The sequence below is a fragment of the Pongo abelii genome, chromosome 4 (genome assembly GCF_028885655.2).
Source record: "Pongo abelii isolate AG06213 chromosome 4, NHGRI_mPonAbe1-v2.0_pri, whole genome shotgun sequence".
In the NCBI taxonomy this organism is placed as follows: Eukaryota; Metazoa; Chordata; class Mammalia; order Primates; family Hominidae; genus Pongo; species Pongo abelii.
In genome coordinates, this window is record NC_071989.2 from 6,629,345 (window position 1) to 6,652,299 (window position 22,955).

The 22,955-nt window shown below is 43.5% G+C and overlaps 1 protein-coding gene across 6 annotated transcripts in view; it reads right to left on the reverse strand.

Moving 5' to 3' along the window:
• Nucleotides 1-229: 229 nt before the first annotated feature.
• The window catches only part of NSUN2 (NOP2/Sun RNA methyltransferase 2), a 34,034-nt gene continuing 11,308 nt past the window's right edge, over nt 230-22,955 (reverse strand). For 2 of the 6 annotated variants that reach the window (XM_009240576.4, XM_063724048.1), the window contains 14 exons: nt 21,302-21,494; nt 20,644-20,667; nt 19,170-19,244; nt 17,944-18,074; nt 12,707-12,780; nt 11,931-12,061; nt 10,789-10,885; nt 8,169-8,353; nt 7,792-7,884; nt 6,246-6,381; nt 5,578-5,658; nt 5,113-5,251; nt 3,440-3,479; nt 230-1,211 (listed from right to left, as the gene is read on the reverse strand). In XM_009240576.4, the coding sequence (XP_009238851.2) occupies nt 905-1,211; nt 3,440-3,479; nt 5,113-5,251; nt 5,578-5,658; nt 6,246-6,381; nt 7,792-7,884; nt 8,169-8,353; nt 10,789-10,885; nt 11,931-12,061; nt 12,707-12,780; nt 17,944-18,074; nt 19,170-19,244; nt 20,644-20,667; nt 21,302-21,494 (1,706 nt within the window). In that variant the 3' untranslated portion in view covers nt 230-904. The remainder of the gene's footprint in view (nt 1,212-3,439; nt 3,480-5,112; nt 5,252-5,577; nt 5,659-6,245; nt 6,382-7,791; nt 7,885-8,168; nt 8,354-10,788; nt 10,886-11,930; nt 12,062-12,706; nt 12,781-17,943; nt 18,075-19,169; nt 19,245-20,643; nt 20,668-21,301; nt 21,495-22,955) is intronic. The other 4 variants (XM_002815407.5, XM_063724049.1, XM_054555390.2 and 1 more) reach the window with 3 other exon arrangements.

Here is a 22,955-nt window from a genome sequence, read left to right on the forward strand (position 1 = left end):
TTGAAAGTATTTCAGAGTGGAGACTCCACAGACAAATCCACCAAAGGCAGTGTGTGGTCGGTGTTTGTACAGACCAACACACAAAATGAGGTAGACAGGGAGACAGCAGCCTTCACAGTAAAACTGCTTTCACTGGAGAAAATAACGATGTATTCTAACACTGCCATTTAGCCAAAAGTAAGTTTGTTCTTTCTGCTTCCTAAGAGCAAAAACAAGAATCACACATGTATATATTTTATCAACTTTATTTAAATATTCCAAGGATCCCAACCCCATTTAAAAATAAAAATTGTAAAGCACTCCATTCAATAAAAGCACATAAGTCCCCCTCAATAATTAGTATGACAATTCACGATACAGCTCTTACTCTGGGAGAGTTTATTTTACCCTTTATTCCAAAAGGCACAAAGTCACCTGAGGCCTCAGATATTAACCCCACTGCATGTTAATGTCACACATGTGCAACTCAATGTAATTATTAAAGCTTATAACACACTTCCCCAAGAATTTATAGATTCTTTCTATAAATAATAATTTAAAAAATACTGGACCTTAAGACCAATACAGGCTTAACAAAAGACCTGAAATTTCTGCAAGGGCAGTTTTGTTTCTTGATAGAAGTATGACTTTTGAAAGTCTATTCCCAGCAAAAGAAACACTAGACCCAGCTTGGCCAAAGAAACAAAATAAAACGAGTGATTTCTAACACGCTAAAAGAATACGTTTTCATCAGCTCCAAAGAAAGCAGTCCTGGTCATTCTGAAGGCTCCTATGATCCTAGCAGTCTGCAGTTGTTACAAATATATGCTTTACAGGCCACAGGCTGCTCTGGATTTGGTTTCAGTGACCAGAAGAAGCCAGTTTTGCGTGTGAGGGGTGTGGGCCCCCGCTGCCTTGGGCCTGCTCACCGGGGTGGGTGGACCCCCGCTGGGTCACAGCCTGCTGTCACGTCTGGACTGTTGGCCTCTTCTGCGTCCGGGCTGTTGGGCTCTCCTGCTCTCTGTCCCTCAGTCACCTCATTCTCTGGCTGTCCGGTGCTGACTGCACTCTCATTTGTGAGGATAACCCCTTCCTTCTTCTTTTCTCCCAATACCTCCAGCCCCATCATCCTGAGATAATGAAGCCGTTCATTCTTGGGCACAAAAGTTCGAATGGAGGCCTTTCCCCGCCATCCGCATAAGACGATGGGACACTGCAAAGCGTCTGGATTCCTACAAGTGGAAGTGGCTTCATGTAAACATTAAACATTCCCATAACTAAATCGAATGAGATATAATATGCAACTACTTAAAAAAGAAAACCACAGAAAACCCACACCCACAAAACCCCCAAAACCACTGGGAGGACATTTCATCTGTGATCCGAGGGGTAGGTTTTCTCAAAGGACTTCCTTCTTCATGTCCCGGTTAAAATTCTCACCCTCACTTTTGCCTTGCCTCTTGAAGTTCACAATGGAGGAGGCCCCAAATCTACAGATTTCACACACTTTCTACATACTTCCTTCTCAAACTTAACTTACCGTCCCCGCCACCCCATGTCACCTCACCCCACTAAATGAGAAGCGTTTCTCCACAGGCTCCTTGCAGCTCACCTCAAGTTTCCTAAGTGGACTGAAGCTCCTGAGAGGCTGGGAGACTCTGCCCTTAGCAGACCTGCCAGAGCAGGACCCAGGACCACCAGGAGACTCTGCCCTTAGCAGGGCTGCCAGAGCAGGATCCAGGACCACCCATCCTTTTGATACTCAGTGTTTTGCGTGATTTATTCTCTAGGGACCCCACATGGCAGTCTGAGCCCTGCTGGGCACACAGTGCTCATTTCCGTTCCCAGCATGCAGTGTTACCCACAGACAAAAACATCCCTGCCTCTCTGAACATGCTCCGAGCCTCCCTACCTTCCAGGCTCCACCTGTCCAGCCAGGTGGCATCGACATCCCAGCAGAGATGGACGCCACCATTTCCAACCTGCACACGCCCTCTCTCAACTTATCTAATTTCTTTCATATGGGACTCTGACCTAGATTTTAGGCTCCTAACGGCCATGTTTAATCACCTTTCCATTTTTCCTAATGTAAAGCAGGGGCACTAAGGTGGTTTTAAGAAGTGAGAGGAAAATATAAGAAATTCCCAACTCCCATCTTCTTAAAAAAAAAAAAAAAATCATTATTCCTGAAGTTGACTTATCACCTGTGTATTTCACCAAGTAGAAACAAGTGTTTAAATATGGAAAAGTGAATCCACACCTTAAAATATCCCAATATTTTCTATGTGGGCCACATGGGACTGTTATTTTAAAAACCATTTCTGAGTCTTTATTCAAACTCTCGTAAAAACACCCAGAAGCCATCAATCATTAGACGCTCCTGCCCGTTCACCGTCCAGACACCATCAGCCTCCAGCAGGTCCCCAGGGTGCCCATGCGCTCAGCCTCGCTGACCTCCCCAGCCCATCCATCTGTTGTTCCCTCACCAAGTGCCTGCCCCTCCCACCTCAGCCCCCACCTGTCCTCTCTCCACATGGCAGCCGGACAGCCTGAACCCTGAGGATATGCGGCCCCTCGGCCTCCCTGCCAACCTCTTACCTGTCCCCCCTCCTTCCCTACTTGGCTGGGCCCGCCCCAACCCCCAGCTTGCACCTGCCTCAGGATCTGCGCTTTGGTGGTTCCTTCAAGTTAGCACTGGATCCCTGGTCCAACACTAACTTCCCAAAGAAATCTGTACAGTGGTTCTACCTATTCACTCCCCCAAATCCCAGTCAGCCGTGGACCCCATTCTATTTCCTCCTCTCAGAAATGGTGTTCCATGTCACCAAGATGGAGCTGTTGCAGGTGAGATCCAAATTCTGCCACTCGTGAGCTGAGGAGCTCTGGGCAAGCCACGTAACTTTCTGTCTCGGCTTCCTCCTCTGGCAAGTGCTGCCAAAACCAGCACCTGCTACCCCAAGGCCCCCCACGAGGATGCAGCATGAATACATGCAAGCAGCATGGAGCAGTGGTCCCGTGGGGACCGTGAGGGCAAGTGTGAGCAAATCCCATGCTCCGGCCCTAGCACTCCTGATGCAATAACATGTCAGCAACACACATGGCTGAACCAGCCATGAGGACAAAGAACGGAACCTCACTCAACTGTCCAATCTTTACACTTACTCTGTACAAGACAGAAATTTTCACTGGTTTCTAATGCTTAAAAAATAAGTACTATGCATTTTATTCTCTGTCAGTAAAAATTCACTTAGCCTGAGCTGAGTGTTCTATGAAACAGTACCTTCATGATGACCTACAGGAGTATTTTGGTTCTGAAGTTTTCACAAGGCTACTTCTGAGGAACAATCACAAAAGGCCTGAAGAAGGTTCCCACCTTCCCAAGTCACTTTCCTCACCAACGAGAACACTGTAGCTAATGACAAGGCATGTGCATCTAAGGGCAGGGCGTGTACTGACTTACGCAGAATCTGGTTCATACTTCAGCACAATGCTTCCCTTTGCTGGAAAAGAAACAGACACACATTTGCCAAGTTTTCCAGGTAGTGGATGCATGCGCTGAGCACATTTCTGCACCTAGTGATGTGTTAAGTATTCTGAAGAGAACAACAAATAATCTACATTCTTGGCTTCAAGGATCTAGATGGTGAAAAGACGCCGTCTGGATACATGAACAAAGTCCAAATGACGCAGTAGGGACGATCTGGAAGAGGACCCAGGCAAAAGCCATTCAGGGACTTCAAGGGATGTCACCTGACAATCCACTCTGAGAAGCAAGGAGGCTGGGGATTAACTGCTGGTTAATTCTTCAAAATTCAAGATTAAATAAACCATAACACCAACTCCCAGAATGGCATGAAATACATAAAAATTGTCTAAAACAATACTGCAATCATCTAAGTGCAGGATTAAAAGAAAACCAGTATAAACAGTTCCTTTATCCTTTACAAGAATCTCTACTTTTAAATTGTGGTTCTTGCCTGGAGACGGCAGTGGGAGACAGACTCCATAGAGCATGCTTTATATCCCGAAGGAACACACAAGTAAGTTTTAAACCCAAGTAAGAAACGTAACTGCAAGAAGTGATTCATGTACTTTTGATCAAATTGAGCCAAAAATATTAAACAGCAAGTTATTTAAAAAAATAAACAAGAATGAAGACAACAGAAAAAAAATTAGAACAGCTTGGAGAAATGATTTTTATGCTTAGGGGAAAACGTCACTGGAGTGATGTGAAGTGGAAGTTGATGAAATATAAAAGCAGCAATATGACCAATAATCTACTCCAGGTGGCTAGCAGAAAAGTCAGAACTGCTGGCAAGACTCTTATTTTGCTCTAACACAGGTGATTAAAATCTGCATGCTAGCCAGTCTCGTGAGGCTGCGTACCTTAAAAAACAAATTTACTGGCTGTGCGCGGTGGCTCACGCCTGTAATCCCAGCACTTTGGGAGGCTGAGACGGGCAGATCACGAGGTCAAGAGATCGAGACCATCCTGGCTAACACGGTGAAACCCCGACTCTACTAAAAATACAAAAAATTATCTGGGCGTGGTGGCAGGCACTTGTAGTCCCAGCTACTCAGGAGGCTGAAGCAGGAGAATGGCTGAACCTGGGAGGCGGAGCTTGCAGTGAGCCGAGATCGCGCCACTGCACTCCAGCCTGGGTGACAGAGCGAGACTCCGTCTCAAAACAAAAAAAGAAAAAAACAAATTTGCCCATGCACAGAGACCTGCTTCCACCCACCCCCAACCTGCTGACAGGCAAGTGGGTCAAGAGCTCTGGCTGGGGGGCTTGCCAGGGCTGCTCACAGGCTGACCCCTCCTCTCCCCGGACTCTCTGGCCCAGCAAGGTGAGCAAAGGCCAGCCCTGCACGCCACACAGACACACCACAGACTGCTGGGCAGCAGCGGGGCACCACCAGAGCCTGGGGAAGTACAGCAACCCCAAGATGCCTTTGACCCTTAGCATTCTGAACTGTCAATCAGGGATCTACAGAGCCCTCTGGAAATTGATGTAGCCATAAATAAACTGAAAACTATGATGGATAAATATGCCCCAACGCACACCACCTGCATTTCTGCTGTCCTTGTAAAGGGAATACAAGTTATGTCTCTATGCATTTCCAACTACTCACCCAGGTCCTTCGCTTGACTGTAGGTCTCACTGCTGAGTTTTCTAAAAAAGGGATTTTCCTGGGTCAACAGTATCTTAACATCTTCCATTGATACAGTAATAATTCTTGAGTTAATAAATGGATACAATGTATATATTCCCTGTGTGAATAAAGAGAATGAGAGAACGGATACCATGATGTCATTCATGAACGACAACAGCCTGCTCTCAGGGGCTATGCTCTTAGCGGCTATGGTGGTCAAGCCCTCACTATGGCCCCTCCCCTTGGACAGGTGTGGAACCCACCCCCCTAGGAGGGGAAATCAGCACCCTGGGAGAGCTCTAGAACCTGTGAGGGTCAAGTGGCTGGTAGGTGCCAGCCAAGCCCTGAGCCACTCAGACCATCTGGCTGACCAGAAAGCCCATCTACTCCCGACTGCTTCAGTCATTTGTGGCTACTGCTGTTCAAATCCACTTCCAAAATTACCTCCTGTGCCAGCCGGAAAGCACAGTCAAACTCTTCACCGCTGTTATTTCTACACCAGACTTTGATCCCCGTGTTAATAACCTGTAAGTAAAAAAAATAAGATGAAACACACAGAGATGAACACAGGACCATCTCCTGTAAGGACGCCAGGCCACATGGAGCAACCGCCACAGAGTAGGAAAGGAGAGGAGAAGCAGAAACCCACCAAGAAACCCCGCTAAGAACCAACTGATACTCACAACTTGTGTTTACGTCGTTTGGAGGACAGTAAAGCAAATGAAAGAAGGGCCCCCAAATGTCCAAATTCTAAGGGAAGTATCTCAAAGGACAAATCCCAAGGGTCGGGGCAGCAGTACTTGCAGCCTCTACACCCTTAGTACCTTCTCTGCCCAGGAGGGCGAGCTGTGAGAACTATACCACGGCTCACCCAGCTGCGGGAATGGGGCACAGAAAAGACACAGGCCACCAGATACGGGACTCTGGCAGGAACCACTCAGCCCCATGCCGGTCAACAGCTCTGAAATCAAAGGGCAGGCTCAGGGGCCCGCAGCCAACGCTACAGGTGGGGAGGGCAGATGCCACGGTCTGCTCCAAATGAAATCTAAGCCGCTGTGAAAAGCCACACGCATCCCGAATCACACAGCACTCAGGGTCTGTGCGGCTGGCACCTTCATCTTCTCGCTGTTATTCAGCAGCACATTCCGCAACTCCTTAGAAACCATGTAGAGCTGCCTTTTCTTCCCTTCTGTAGTCCGAGTTAACAAATTCATCCTTGGGAATGAAGGATCCAAAGCATAAAATTTCCTGTACATAAAAACAGTGTTGTTTATACACAGTGAGTTCAAAATCTGGTAGACTGTTTCTAAACATCTTATTCTCCTCCTCCAGAATTCAATCCCTAAAACTGCAGTGTGGTTCAAGGGCACTGGGCTCTGTTCTGGACTCCAGCTTCTAAACTTCATCCACTTCCACCTGAAACCTCCACGCAACATTTATTTGGGGCACAACTCCATCAGAAACGTAAATTAACAAGTGCAGCTTCTCTCTCTCAGCTGCTACTCCAATGATAATGACCTGTTAACACTACTTTTGAGACTTTTTTTTTTTGATATGGAGTCTTGCTCTGTCGCCCAAGCTGGAGTGCAGTGGCGCAATCTCGGCTCACTGCAACCTCTGCCTCCTGGGTTGAAGCGGTTCTCCTGCCTCAGCCTGAGTAGCTGTGATTATAGTTGCACACCACCACACCTGACTAATTTTTGTTTGTATTTTTAGTAAAGACGGGGTTTCACCACATTGGTCAGGCTGGTCTCAAACTCCTGACCTCATGATCTGCCTGCCTCAGCCTCCCCAAGTGCTGGGATGTGCCCGGCTGAGACTTTTTAATAGACTTTTACAAATGTATGCAAAGGACCAGTTATTAAAAAAAGACAGTAACTGACCGCCCTGGTACATAGATTCTAAAATTCAATGAATAAGAAACAGATGAATGTCAGACTTGTCCTAAACCCTTTTCCTCTATGTTCTGTCTATGTCGTCCCTAATCAGCCCTCACACACACTGCTCTTCATTTCTTCTACAGAAACTGAACTAGACAACCTTGGCCACTGGTCTATATACTCAATTGGGTAATTTAGGTTCAGGATCACAACTGAGTAATTAATTTAGATTCATAATCACAGTCCAGCTTTTTTTTTTTTTTTTTTTGAGGAGTCTCACTCTGTCGCCCAGGCTGGAGTGCAGTGGCACGATCTCGGCTCACTGCAAGCTCCGCCTCCCAGGTTCACGCCATTCTCCTGCCTCAGCCTCCCGAGTAGCTGGGACTACAGGTGCCCGCCACCACGCCCAGCTAATTTTTTTGTATTTTTAGTAGAGACGGGGTTTCACCGTGCCAGCCAGGATGGTCTCAATCTCCTGACCTGGTGATCTGCCCATCTCGGCCTCCCAAAGTGCTGGGATTACAGGCGTGAGCCACCGTGCCCGGTCCAGTTTTTTTTAATCTATCATGTTCACAAAGTAAAAGTTTACTTTCTCCTTAAATTAAAAGATTGAGTAACCTCTAAAGTTTCATCCTGCTCTAACATGCAGTTAAAAAGGTTAAAAAAAAAAAACTAGACAGAACTACATACAAAACAATGGTTACATGTGATCAGTTGTACATTTGATACTCTATAGTAAATTTCTTTAAATGAATAATTAAAAAGGCTGAATCCTTACTCAATAGGTGGAAATAATGGGTCATCTTCAGGAATAAACACAAATGGGTCTTCTTTAAATCCAAATAACTTCATTTTCTTTGATGGAGGAGGACTAAAAAGGGAATCAGGATGAGACAAATCAATCTGTAACGTGTGGTAACCTTCAATACCAAAAGCACATTCTTCCTTTCTCTCAGTTCCGTGCAACATGGTGTTCGCGGCAGATGTGGAAACCTTCCAGCTTCCACAGAGTCCAGCCCTCACACTGCATGTGCCTGATACCACACATGTACTGCTCCCTCAAACCGACCAAGAAGTGGCTCTGGGATCCCATTTAATCCAAAAGGACTGTGAAGACACCAGAGTGTTAGAGCAAGACATAACCCCTTTTCTTACCCACACACGCCATCTTTCTTACTGCCATTATTCTCTAAATCCTCAGTTGCATGAGCTATTTCTGTGTCACCAGTTCCTGTGAATGATGGACTTTCCAGCTTAGAGGGATCTGTGGGCTTCCCTTCTGTGGGATCTGCAGGGCTCAGCTGTGTGCTTTCTCTGGTCTCTGCAGATTTACCCTGAAGCTGTCATAGAGAACAATTTCATTGACACACAAAGAGGAGCATTCTTTGTGCTGCTACGAAAAGTTAAAAATACCAAGTTCACAAAATCCATCAGTTATATTTTTCTACAGCATTACATGTAGAGAAAGACAACAGAATTTTTTTAAAGTGTCATTTTAAATCTACTTGCTATTATAAACAAAATTCATGGACAGTTTCTTTGGAGTTAAAGCTGATTCTACCTTAATCCCACAAAGAGAAGATACAGCCTGTTCCTTAGCAGAGGCCTACACCACCACCTTGTTCTCATGTAAAAATGCTTATCGTGCATCTGCTCTGGGTAAGGCACACTGAAGGACACAAAGTGCACCAAGCACGATTTCTAAAATACCCAGCAGGGGCAAAAAGACAAGTATATAAATAACAAGAAAGGAGGGTACGAACTGTTCCTGGGCACCTGGACAAACTGCCACAGCAACTGGGAGAAAGAGAGAGTGCCCCAGGCACCAAGGAAACACCTGCCAAAGAATGAACTTCTGAATTAGGGCCACGGTATAATTTAAATTTGGCTTTGGGAATGAGCAAAATGTTTTACTTAAAGATCTTTAAAAAATACATGTCCTTTTTAATAAGTCACAAAATTGATAAAAGTCGTAATTCCTCAGTCCCTATGAAGTAAGTTTAAAAATTAGGATATTTCAGCACAGGCAAGTTCATTTTATTCAGAGCCACAAAGCTACTGAGCAGAGAAGCCAGGAGCATCCCAGGGAACACATTTTATTTCCATGTTAATATAACGTAAAAAAGCAAAAAACAGAACAGATAAACCCCAAGCCTGTGAGCAGGCAGTGAGGGCACACGCCCTTCCTGTCCAACCTCAGCTTCTCCCAGAGGGGCCTTCTTGTTGAGTCCAGCTCCAAGGGCACGTTCTCCCATCTCTGTTCTACCTCAACAACCTCATTCTGTGTCCTTCAAATACCAAGGTCAGTGTGAGCTTCCCTGGCCTAACTTCTAGCCGAGTGCTTACAGGCCTCAGCACCACAACAGATCACGGCATCCTGACCATGGAGACTCTACCTGCGTTCCCAGTAGGACCAACAGCAGCACAGGCCATGCTAGCACTAGATCTGTTGAACTAAATGAATAAGACACTGACATAGTAACAGAAAGAGAAGTATTCATATTATTTAAACGAGAAAATGACAATAAGTTGTTCTAAAAAGTAAGACTATACATAACGGGCTAACTGAAAAGATGTCAAAACCTTTCTACGTAAGTATTAACACGTCAGAAACATCAATGTAAGCCCCAATGCAGGCCAACCTAAAGCACACGTCTCTAAGACAGGCCCCTCTGTGACTGCACTGTGCTGTGCAGCTGGGCAGCCACGAGCCTGTGGCCACTGACCACTTAAAATGTGACAAGTGCAAAGTCTAAAACACAAGCTACTGAAACCTAGTATGAATGAATGCAAAGTATCTAATACTTTACAATATAATTTCTTATACTGATTCCATGAAAATAACATTCCATCAGAGTTAAGATACCTTGTGAGACTTTTAGCCTCAAAGTGAAACACTTTCTAACCTGACAGAAAAACACTGGTGGCGGCAGGAGAAGTGCAGTCGCCCCCTTTGCCTGTCTGAGGCTGTACATTCCAATGTCAATCTGCACAAACCGCGCCCCAGAAAAAGGCTGGAGCTCTTTGCGGAACTGTTTCCTTTTTGTTCCTCCAAAGCTAAGCGGTTTTTGTTCTAATTTTCAAGCATGGATCTTAAAGAAATAGAGACTTCCAGACTTTGATTCCAGGCCAGGTTCTATCATCATGGAAGGCTGATTTATGAACTAATAAATAATGCTGGCGTGATACAGGTGAGACAGCACACATTACAAAGGACTGCGTGTTAGGATGAAGGCAACACTCCTTCACCACTCTGTTTCCTGGCCCGCCTTGGAAAGGAACCAGCAGGCAGTTTAGATCCATCGCAAACAGGCCGGGCTGCATCTTTCTAGCCAGGTCTGGACAAGGCTGTCATCATTCCTCGCAGCCAAGGTGAACCCGGGCTGGCTTGGGGTCAGCAGAGCTCTGCTATCTGTAATCGATGAAATGAACCACTCACAAGGAACTAGAGCACAGAAACCTGGGGCTTCTGATTGAGAGCCACAGAGCAATCTTTCGTGTCTTTTCAATTTTTATTAAATAACTGGATTTACAGTGTGGCAGGAATACATTCCCCCAAACACTGACTTCTCCACTTACCTATCACCTATGAGAAATTTCTGCTTTTTGGAAAACTTGGTATTTAAATGAAATTCCCCCTCATTCAGGGTCAGCTCTCCTGCTGCTCACAGCAAGAAGCTCCTCTTTCCTCTGTACTTCTACTAAACTCCAGTTAGTTTTTGTCTTAAATGTACAAGATCAAATGTTATGTCATTTTGGAAAAAGAAAAACTCACCTTTGGCTGACGTTTATTCCACGGCATTGAAGATTTTTTCACCAATACTGCCACAAAAAACCCTCCAGTATTCTGATGATGGGGTAATATCCTAAGGCTAAATATATATATATATATAATTCACACCTCTGAACTAATCGAAAATGCATTCTTGTACTATTAAGACAAATACTGCAAAGATGACACAAGAGAAAAATCATGTCTTCAACCCTCACTCATAGAATGGCCATAGAATGGCCAATATGTAAACTTAATTTTTTTTTTTTTTTTGAGACAAGGTCTGGCTCTGTTGCCTAGGCTGGAGTGCAGTGGCGTGATCTCAGCTCACTGTAGACTCTACCTCCTGGGCTCAGGCAATCCTCCTGCCTCGGCCTCCCAAGGAGCTGGGACTACAGACATGCAACACTCTGCCTGGCCAGTTTTTGTATTTTTCTTTTTTTTTTTTTCTGTAGAGATGGGGTCTTGCCACGTCGCCCAGGCTGGTCTCAAACTTTTGAGCTCAAGTGATCCATCAGCCTTGGCCTCCCAAAGTGCTAGGGATTATAAGATTGGGCCACTGCACCTGGCCCACTTTGTAATCTTTAAAAAGTTCATGAAGGCTGGGCACAGTGGCTCATGCCTCAAACCCAGCACTTTGGGAGGCCAAGGTGGGCAGATAACCTGAGGTTGGGAGTTCAATACCAGCCTGGCCAACGTGGTGAAACCCCGTCTCTACTAATAAAAAGACAAAAATTAGCTAGGCATGCACCTGTAATCCCAGCTACTTGGGAGGCTGAGGCACGAGAATTGCTTGAACCCAGGAGGCAGACGTTGCAGTGAGCCGAGATCGAGCTATTGCACTCCAGCCCAGGTGACACAGTGAGACTCTCTCAAAAAAAAAAAAAGTTCATGAAGTACCCTAAGCATTACCATTTAGATTCTAGCCAATTTCACTATTAATAAATGCTCAATGCCAGCAACTAACAGGCACAAGAGTCATACTGGCTGGGAAGTTCACACACATGGGGCTGACCCTGGCATAACCCAAGCCTCACAGCAATGTCACCTGCTGCCTCCAACTCACCCCAACAAGACTCACCAGCTCACCAGGGACGGGGCTTAACCTTCCCCCCTCCCCACACCTGGAGGCCCCACCAGCTCACCATCGCTCCAGGTGCATGGCCTGCAGCTTTTCTGGGTCCTTCAGAGGGAACATGGTGGGTCGGATCTGGGTGTGTCTGCTGTGAGGAACAGCATGCCAGTCTGTAAACCACTGCCCATCTTTCGTCATTACCTGCAGAACCACAGGGTACATTCCAGATTACTAGCACTATCCAATAACAACAGAAATCACAGGGCGGGAGTATCCATTCTCTCAAAGGTGACAAATGGTGATTCTCATTCACTCCAAAGATAGGAAGATTATTTGCCAAGACAAAACAAAACAATCTTTACAGAAAATCCCCAAATTATTAATACATAAATTCTGCTAAAAACAAAGATGAAATACATTTATTCTAAAAACCAGGACAAGCATTATAAAATAACATTTTCCATCTAGTTTTTTTCTTTTTAAACAAGCCTCAGGCTGTTTCTGGCCTAAAATTGTAATGAATTACTTCATATTGGAAACAAGGCTTGAATCCCAGCCCAATTAAAAGAAAAAAAAAAAAAAAAAAAGCAAAGCTACCTTTACAGGGATAAGGGTAAAAGAGTTTATTTCTGTACGTGGAGAAAAAAAAACTTTTCCACTGCCAGGAATAAACATGCCACTTGTCATGAAATGTGTCATGAAATAACACTCCAAAACTGATTCTACTTGGCATAACCAGATGTAGTATTTTTTCAAGTTACCCACACGTGAATGCTTTGAAACTTGACTCTACTTCAGTGATGCTGCACCTACTCTTTAGAATGAAACTTCTCGAGGAAAGGTTACCTTCCACTGTGTGATTCCAGGCATCCACTTCAGCCCTGGCAGTTCATTAGACACATCAGCAAGCTCCAAAGCACCTGTGCAGCAAAAGCATGGACGTCTTTTGTTTTTCAAAAAAGTATAACACACTATGCTCAGTGAAAAAAACCAGACACAGATCACATATTATATGATTCCATGTACAGAAAATGTCCAGGGAAGGCAAACCCATCGACAGAAAGTGGATGAGTGGCTGACGGGGCTCAGCTGGAATGGGGAGCAAGTGCTGTTGGGCAGGAAGGGTCTGCTAGGGTGATGGGAATGGCCTAAAGCTGGACTGTGGTAAGGGGCTGCCAACTGGGTGAACTTACTAAAAATCACTGAACTGTGCACTTAAAATGAGCAAACGTTAACAATATATAAATGACAGCTCAATAAAGTTGTTCCAATGACAGGGCATTGAGGAGTCCTGCCACGGACGTGAGACTAACTCCGCAAGAAGACAACCAGGAGGCTGGGCTGCAGGATGCCTGCTCCACCTCCCCATTCCAATGCACAGCAGGGCGATGCTGCAGGTCTTCACGCAGGCATGTCTAACAAACATCCCAGAGCAATGCTGAAAATGAACTGTGGGAATTTTTAAACCTCAAGTTTGTGGTCCCAGGAAGTTTCCTAAAATTGCCCATCGGGACACAGTCAGCCCAAGTTTAAAAACAATGCGATAAGAGCTGTGAAAACACACTGGCCTTAAGTGTCCATACCAGTGACACAATAAGAAGCTATAAGGTGAGGCCATTACAGGAAACCGGTGAGACCAGCCACTAGCACAGATACTGATGTGACAGCCTCTCAGCAGAGGAAAATTCAACAAATCTCCCAGAAAACATGAAAATGGGACAATTACAAAAACAAAGGAAAAGAATCCCCAAGGTGGAGGAATGGCAGTAAGAAACCTTTGAAGCAAGCATCGTACTGACTTCTGCCATCATTTCTGAATCCTCTTCCTTTTAAAAGCTAACACTAAATGACAGTGCAGGCAAACATGACGGGCTTCTCCATCAAACACCGTCCAGGCGCCTCACAGATGAGCAGGCCAGGCATCAGGTGTTACCTCCACACCCCAGCACCTGGACTGGAAGCTGCCAATGCTACCCCATGTTGCCCTTTCTCCAGTAAAGTTGTTGAGCACTTTCAGGTGGGGAACGCACACCCCTTCCAGTCCAAATCACCAGCAACCACCCACTCTAAGGCTCAGCCAAGGTCTGCTCCTTCCTGGATAGAGCCATATCCATGCACACCGCCTCTGACAGAGGAAAGGGAGGAAGCATCTACAATATGGTCTGAAGCCACCCACATGCAAAAAGTTGGCTATGACATCATACTGTACACAGGTCCATGCTGGAAACCCACCTGTCCAGTAAGAAAATGACTAAAGAATAGGAGACTCACCGAACGAATTAATTCATTTTTGACACTTGCTAATGGGAAAAACTACTATGACATATTGGAATGTCAGGTGAAAAAGCAGGGTATTTAAGATAGGCACAACACAATCAAAACTATTCAACACAGTGAAGACTAGAGGAAAAGTTGCAAAAAGCAATGCAGTTACTTGAAGGAAAAGAATCCATGTACTTTTTTTCTAAATATGAATGCCCTTATACATAAAACCCACTGACTAAATGGTGCTGGCTGTTCTTTGAAATCTCCTATGTGGAGGCAGAAGCCAGCCCCTGACCAAGAACTCCCTCCACCCCCAAGGTATCTCCCCTGGCATCTCAGAAAGCTAAAATGATTCCAAAATTTGAATAAAGAACCTGAGCACACTTTCTCCTTTCTTGCCGTGCAGTAAAGCTTGCCCTTAGAATGAAGTTCAACTGTATGCCACAGTCTAACACCTTCTGTGACCCGTGACAATGAGGAGATCAGCCTCATTTTAAAGGTAAATATTTGAAAGCATATCATCTGCTCTACTGGTAATAAAGGTGCGATTCTGGCCTTGGTCTGCCTTGCTCCATTACCTTATTTGTCAATTGGCTCAGAACCTGGACAGGGAAAGAGGGCGTTATTTACTGGGCTTTCAAAAGAAAGCCTGCCAGGCCGGGCATGGTGGCTCACACCTGTAATCCCAGCACTTTGGGAGGCCGAGGTGGGCAGACTGCCTGAGGTCAGGAGTTTGAGACCAGCCTGGCCAACATGGTGAAACTCCGTCTCTACTAAAAATACAAAAATTGGCTGGGCGTGGTGGCACATGCCTGTAGTCCCAGCTACTTGGGAGGCTGAGGCAGAAGAATCACTTAACCCGGGAGATGGAGGTTGCAGTGAGCCAAGATGGCGCCACTGCACTCCAGCCTGGGGAACAGAGCAAGACTGTCTCAAAAAAAAAAAAAAAAAAAAAAAAAAAAAGCCTCCCACCTCACAAACACACATATAGACAGACATAAAGCCAGCTAGAGCCACAAATTTGGTGAAGTCTGAAAAGATTTGCAAGCGTTCACTCAGAAAACCAGCAGTAACATTCTAAATACAAGAAAAAGAACCAGCCAGCCAGTCTGAAAATCAGAAAGACCAATGAAAATCCACAATCAAGAAAGGTTTCAGACCAGATAAAGACGAACCCATCAGTACCCTAGGACAATCCCACATCTGCTCGTCCCTCCTCACAATCCTGATCACCAGCATTCCCGTTTTCTTTTTCACCCTGCAGCTCTTCCTCACTCCCCCGTGCCTGGGTCACGCTTGCTCATTCTTAACTTTCAAACACGGTGCACTGTGTGTGAGGTTCTGTCCACTCTTCCCCTAGAGATCAGTGGGTTTTCAGGGGAATGATGTTTCCCCACTGCTGCTGTAAAGAGAGACCCATGGGAATGAGAACTAGAACTTGGATTCAACCTGCTTTCGGATGACAATCCCTCACGAAGCCACTCCTTCAAACGTTGGCACGTTCAGGAAATGGGTGAGGGTGGCAGAAAGCATCCAGAGCTCCAGGCAAGTAACCCGGTCTGACAGCACAGCCAGCCCACAGAGCACACAGCATGTTCTCTGAGCAGGGACAATTTTGTGGTAATGAGACAGGCAAACGGCAAGTATCTCCAATGTGAGGAAAGAAAGCCCGGTGGACTCAGGTCAGAAGTCCTGCCTGCAAAGGATGACTCCAGCCACGAGTGAGGACAGGCTTGTGCGGACAAGAGCATCTCTCACCTGAGAACTCAGGAGACCTGGCTTTTGGTCCCAGCCACAAGCTTACAATAGAAGAAGGAGCAAAATTAACCACCTAGAGTACTTAACTAGGCAACACAGACTTAGGAGAGTAGCAAATGCTTAAAGAATCTACAAACATTTTAAGCTAAGCAGCACAAGATGGGGCTGTTACCACTCACACCAAGTTAAGAAAGCTGCTCACCAAGAAACCGGGGGAAGCTGTCTTTACAAAAGACAAAGAACACCAGCCAAGAATGCAGTGAGCGCGCCCAGGAACTGGGGCTCACCCTCAAGTCTGAGTCGTAAATGGCAACTAGGCATGCAAATTAATAAATGCAGTCCCTTTTCTTTCTCAGGGATCTGAAAGCAGACTGTGGCAAGGGAAACAGGAGGTGTTTGTGCTGCGCAAGCTGCCTGGAATCATGGTTTCCTAAATTCCTAGCTAATGAACACAAAAATCTGAGCAGGATTCAACAGTCCTAACAACTGACCCCAAATCACACTTGAAGGTGTAATTTCACTACAACTAAACAATTATGTCCCCCATACTCCCCCTCACACACCTTTTGGAATAAAGTATCACCAACACCATGGCAATTATGACCATGCAAGAAAACATCATCCAGAAATGACATCTTTACAGAGGTCTACATAAGCACAGGAAAATCAACACAACATTACATTCCAGCTTCAAGGACTGTGAAGGCATCAACAACCGCAGGGCTGAGGGCACAACCCAGACCAGCCAGTCGCCAAGGGGAGCCTCACTGGAAGGACAGCAGTGGGTGGGCACTGCCCAGGAAATGCCTCTCTCACTGGCTACGCACCAACTGACTTCACACACGTGGGTGCAGGAAACATGTTAAGTTTGAAATTTCTCATTATTGGCTCTAAGGAAAATATGATGGGAAAAGTTAACATTTTGGCAAAACATAAAAGGAGAAATATTTTATATCAATACACTGTAGAAATACATTGCTGTTTCAGAATATTCTGTACTATCTGTCGGTTCCTCAGTATAAAACTGCATGAGGTGACCTCACACCCATTAGGATGGCTACTAACAACAATGAGCTCCAGATAATAAGTGTCCCTGAATGTGTAGAGAAATTGGAACCCTTGTGCACTGGGGGTAGAAATATAAAATGACACAGCCACTGTGAAAAAGAGCATGGTGGGGTCCCCCCAAAATTAAACACAGAATTACTATATGATCGTATGATCCAGCCATTCGACTTCTGAGTGTATATCCAAAGAATCGTAACCAGGGTCTTGGAGAGGTATTTGTATACCATGCTCACAGCAGCATTGCTCACAACAGCCAAAAAGTGGAAGAAACCCAGATGTCCACCAACAGATGGATGGGTAAACAAAATGCGGTTTATACGAACAACAGAATAGTGTTCAGCCTTAATAAGAAATGCAATTTTGACACAGACAACAACACAAGTGAGCCTCGAGGACACTGCAGTAAGTTAAATAAGCCAGACACAAAAAGACAAATACAGTATGATTCCACTTCTGTGAGATCTAGAGTAGTCAAATTCATATAAACAAAAAATAGAATGGTGGTGTGAGGGGCAGGGAAGAGAGAGAGATGGGAGTTACTGTTTAAAGGAGTTCAGAGTTTCAGTTTTGCAAGGTGAAGATTTCTGGAGATGGATGGTGGTGGTGATTAACATGGGAATATACCTAACGGGACTGAACTGCAGGCTCAAAAATGATTAAGATGGTAAGCCTCATGTTATGTGTATTGTACCACAATTAAAAATTTTAAAAAACAGTGATAAGGATCTGACAATCTTTCAAACTTAGAAAAAAAATAGCCAAAGCTCCTTTTGTTTCCAAACCTCCAAATACCAATCAATTCACAAAACACAGCAAATCCACATATCCACATGTTTTTAACTAGGACATCTCCTTAACCCATAACCCTAAGTTATAGGCTCATCATATAAACAAATTCCCAGGAAAAGGTCTACATGAATACAAAACACAAAGAAAAACAGTGTTTCTGAAAAGCATATGCTGTTCATAAAAGATCCATCAAGCGTGCTTACCTTCACTTTTTTCCAGTAAAGATGCTATGACTGCTTCATCCTCAATAGGGTTTAGTGAACACGTGGAATACACCATCCTTCCACCTTCAGCCAGCTGCTCAGCCCCGCGTGTTGCAATCCGCAGCTGTAAGCTAAGGGGAGATATCAGACGACTGTGAGGCCAAACGTATCCATGAAGCGCACATATCAGAAGCACCTACTTATGTCACATATTCATTACAAGTTTTTATAACACAATTATACTTAAAAAAAAAACCTTCTAGGAATCTAAGTGAAGTTACAGTAAACTTATATAAAGTGTTTCATGTTAATAAAAAAAAGTATTATATAAATATTCTTACTGCTCTGTTAACCTTTCCCAATATGTCAACTAGCAGAGCATAAAGTTCAGTAACAACAGAATTCAACATATCAGATGAAATTTCTCTATTTAAAAAACCTCCATACTTCCTAAATATGTGGTTTTTCTATGAAAAATTGGTATCATACATTCCAGTCCTAACTTTTGTCTCTGTGTCACAAAACAGTAGACAGTATTTTATGGAGACGAGGCCTCCTGCTATAGTTGGTTGTGGTGGATGCTGATTAGTATTCTTTGGCTCAGACACAGTACACAGTCCTGCATGCAAGACTATGGCATTTGTCATGTCAAATGAAAAAAAGAATACACAGCTCTGCAGACAGCATAATCAAAAGTATTTGGAAAAAGTACTTAAAAAATCCCTATAAACAGAAAAACAATACAATACACCAAACATCAACAGATGTGATCATCATGTTGTGAGATTTCTCTTTAAGAATTTTTCAATTGTTCTTTAATGAATAGTTCCCCATCATAAAAAGCCAACCGAAAAATATTTCTAAGAGATCAAAATGTCTCTCAGCAAAACAATGATACAAAAGAACAAAAACAGAGAGAAAAGATTAGTAATGCATACATCAAGAGGTAAACGGTCATTTCATGAAAAAATACATATTTGAAGTGTTGCAAGAAATTTTTATAGAAGGCATTTTTAATAAATGTGTTATCTGAAATGTATACAATTTGCAGTTATTGCTCTTGAAAAGTTTTCAAATAACTTCTGATAAAACTGTTGAAGTTGGCCACTGACCATCCTCTGATGCTTACAGCTCTCTAATTAAAGATCGGCTGCTCAGTTGCATAACAATAAATCTCTGCTAATCTACTTGTCACACAGTGTTAGCAGTGATGAAGTTTTACTTACCCATGTAGCTGCAAGCTATTTAAGGTGGTCCACTTTTTCCAAACATCAATGTTTTTTCTCATAGTGCCGTCTCCACTGGAAAAAAAGATATTTATGAGTGTAAAGCTCCCTACAGGTGGATGACCGCACTTTAACAGATATGTCACATGCAAGCTAAGTTACAAAACAAGTGTTACAAATATCAGTTAGGAAACAATCTCCATTTTCACCAACTACAATCAACTTTCGGTTTTCGTTTTAGGGATTTTCTAACGTATTATACTTTTAAATTATACTTCAATTTTCAAGCAGAAAATGATGGATTTGAACAGGAAATCCATTCACTATCTAAGGAGATATTAATGTGCTTCCATTTGGAAAAAACACTAGTAAGACTAATTTGCAGACCTAGGACACAGAACCTAAAATACTGCTGAAAATCTCATGTTAATCAACAATGACACTTTAATCAGAATTACGTGAATAATGACTAATAAGAAATTTTCCACAGTTAAGCTAATATATTAGCTAAATTTTTCCTACAATCACAGTTAAACATTTCTTTCTACTTTTATTTAATGAAAGTCATTTTCATGTTTTTCAGAACCTAAAATACTATTGAAAAACTCAGTTAATCAACAATGGCATTTTAATCAGAATTACATGAATAATGACTAATAAATTTTCCACAGTAATTTCAATTAAGCTAACATAGTAGCTAAATTTTTCTTACAATCACGGTTAAATTTCTGACTTTCTACTTTTATTTAATGGAAGTTATTTTCATGTTTTTGCTAATGGAAGCTCTTTCCATGTATATTTTATAATAAAGACTGGATTTGTTACTTTCTGTGTCTAATTTTATCTACCCTGTTTTCCCAGAAGGTAACGCCTGTTTTTGTTGGCTTTCTCTGTAAATGCTGATTTTCCTTGGTGGTCTAGCCGCGTGTACAGGAGGGACCAGGTCTGCAGGATGGAAGTATCCCATGAGGTGTAATCCCCACTTTGCAATGGCATTCCTGGCTGTACACTAGTTGCTTGCATGGTAGAAATCTCACCACAATTTCAGAAATTTCCCCAGCTTGCAACCTCTTGCTCGTAAGGTCACTGTGTTCTCAGATCTCAGAATATGATACAAGGAACGAGTTATCTCTCTGATCAAAAAACAGGGGTGGGAAAACATGAGACCCCAAGGAATACCGAAAAACTGCAACCTAGAGGAAAAAAAAACTTCAGTTCATGACCTATTTTAAATTTGACTTGAAAGAGGGCTTTTTCCAGATTATTTTAACACTCAGCTATATTCAGAGCCACCAGCTGCAAGTTTCATACTGAGTTCTGCCATGAGCAGTAACTCTGCCACTTACTGAAACAAAATGGCATTCTTCCATAATGTGGTATCATATCTAAAGCTTGCATTCTGTGCTAACAAGTTTTGTGGCAGCTTTTGAATTCTGGTCTTGACAAACTTATGTCATTCAGAAGTCATTATCACCTGGGATCATCATCCGTGCGCCTCCTATGGGAACGGAACAGATGACGTCTTTAGTTTTGTTTCCTTCCTTTTAAAAAAACTTGTTACTCAGTTATACCATGACTATTATTTTCTATCTAAACTCTAAATACCTAAAATGTTGACGTATTATCTCAAGAAAGGTATAAAAACACAAGTAAAACGAATTTCTTAAGGGCTTGAACTCCGAAATTTCTTTCATTCAACTAAATAACATAAAATCCAATGTGATTACCTATTATTTTACGACAAAGTTTTTTATATACTGTACTCACTGGAAGAACTAATACAAAATAGTTGGGGTGCACAAATTGTTCCAAGCAATAACATCCTAAAACACACCACAATGAGAGTCTACGATTCTATTTTCCTCTTACGTATTTTCTGTTTTGTATTTTTTTCTCTTTATCTTTCTGCAGGCTATCACAACCACCCCTTCCTGTTCTTTATCCAACATCTGCTGTGCTGCTTCTCATTAAGACTCCACGTGTCCATCTTTTGGTTTAGGCTCACGCTCTCTTTCTCCGCACCTCAAGACTTATGTACAATTGTGTCATATTCATGCACAACTTCCATTTTAGTCTCTATTTGACTTGATTTCTTTAGTGGATTTGGGCTTTCTGGCCAATAAGATAAATACCTGCAAGGGACATCACATAAAATTCGATCATAGAAGAGGATCTCTTTCCTGCCGTCCACATCTATCTGGAGCCTGGGTATGCTGGAGGCATCATGGTTGACCACCATGATGCAGGGGCTGCTCAGCCTCTTGGCTTGATGGACGAGCAGGTAGCAGCGCTTGTTGTCCACATCATTCGCAATAACAAATCCCTCTGAAGGCACAGAATTGCAGCGTCAGGTGAAATGGAGCCTAAGTGGAGTCACATCCTGAAATATGCGACCTCCAAAGGTCAGCCAGTGAGAAGCAGCAATCCACCAAACTTAAGACCCACAGTCAAGCTTTTCTAGAATTACGTTAAGTGGTTCAAAAAAAAGGAACCAGGTGGCTCTGGATGGATTTTATGGACACTCGAATTTTGAAAGCCTCAGAAGTCATCTATTCAACAATTATTCACTTTGTGCCAATTACCACGCCAAAAATGTCTATTATTAGTAAAGATTAACTACAATTAAAAAGGTGAGGAGAAAGGTACAGAAACAACAAAATCACCTTACAAATGTTTCAAAATCCTGAACACGAGCCGGGACCCTGCTCTGACTGTGAGTCAGGCTCCTAGGGTGGGGACCCAAGCACCTGAATGCAGAAGCTCTTCCGGGGAGGCTCTGCGGGCTGGGAATTCTACTGGGTGTGCCTCTGCTCACTTCTGGTTCTTCTCACACCCCCAGCAAAAAGGCAAATATACTGACAACATTTATGATCAAAGCCACTCTTCAAAACAGTATGAAAAAATGCAAAACATCCACAATACAAAGAGGAGAACCTGCTGCTGCTGGGACACCAAGGCTCTTTACTGCCAATGTGGAGAAAATAACTAAAAACAGGGAAAAGTGAAGCAGGCTTTTTAGCCAAGGCATTATCTTTAAACAATGTAAAAAAGAGGACTTAAAAAACAGACCTAACAAACATGCCTATTAAAACAGAACTAGAGAAGTCTGCCTGAACAAAGGTAGGACGAGATGAAAAGCTGACTCTAAAACATCACGAGAGGTATTTGTTTCCACTTAAGAGAAAGGGGCATGGTGTCACTATAACAGCTGCCATTTCCTGAGCACCTCGCAAGCTACATACTGATGCGTCCCATTTGATATGGGATGTCTAACACTGTAAGTAACTTGCCGATTAGGATTTGAACCCAGGGAGTCTGACAGCAGCTTTTAACTACACACTATTACCCTTCATGTAAGGCAGTAAGTAAGAATAATAATAATAATAATAATAATAATAATAATAATAATAGTAATAATAATGAACAAAGGTGGGGGAAAGGGGAAATTGTTACTAAAAATTCAAACAGTGAAATCTATCTTCTGTAAGTAGGCTTGATAAAGAAACACCATCTGCGGCCGGGCGTAGTGGCTCACGACTGTAATCCCAGCACTTTGGAAGGCCAAGGCGGGCGGATCATGAGGTCAGGAGATCGAGACCATCCTGGCTAACATGGTGAAACCCCGTCTCTACTAAAAATACAAAAAATTAGCAGGGCATGGTGGCGGGCACCTGTAGTCCCAGCTACTTGGGAGGCTGAGGCAGGAGAATGGCGTGAACCCGGGAGGCAGAGCTTGCAGTGAGCCAACATCACGCCACTGCACTCCAGCCTGGGTAACAGAGTGAG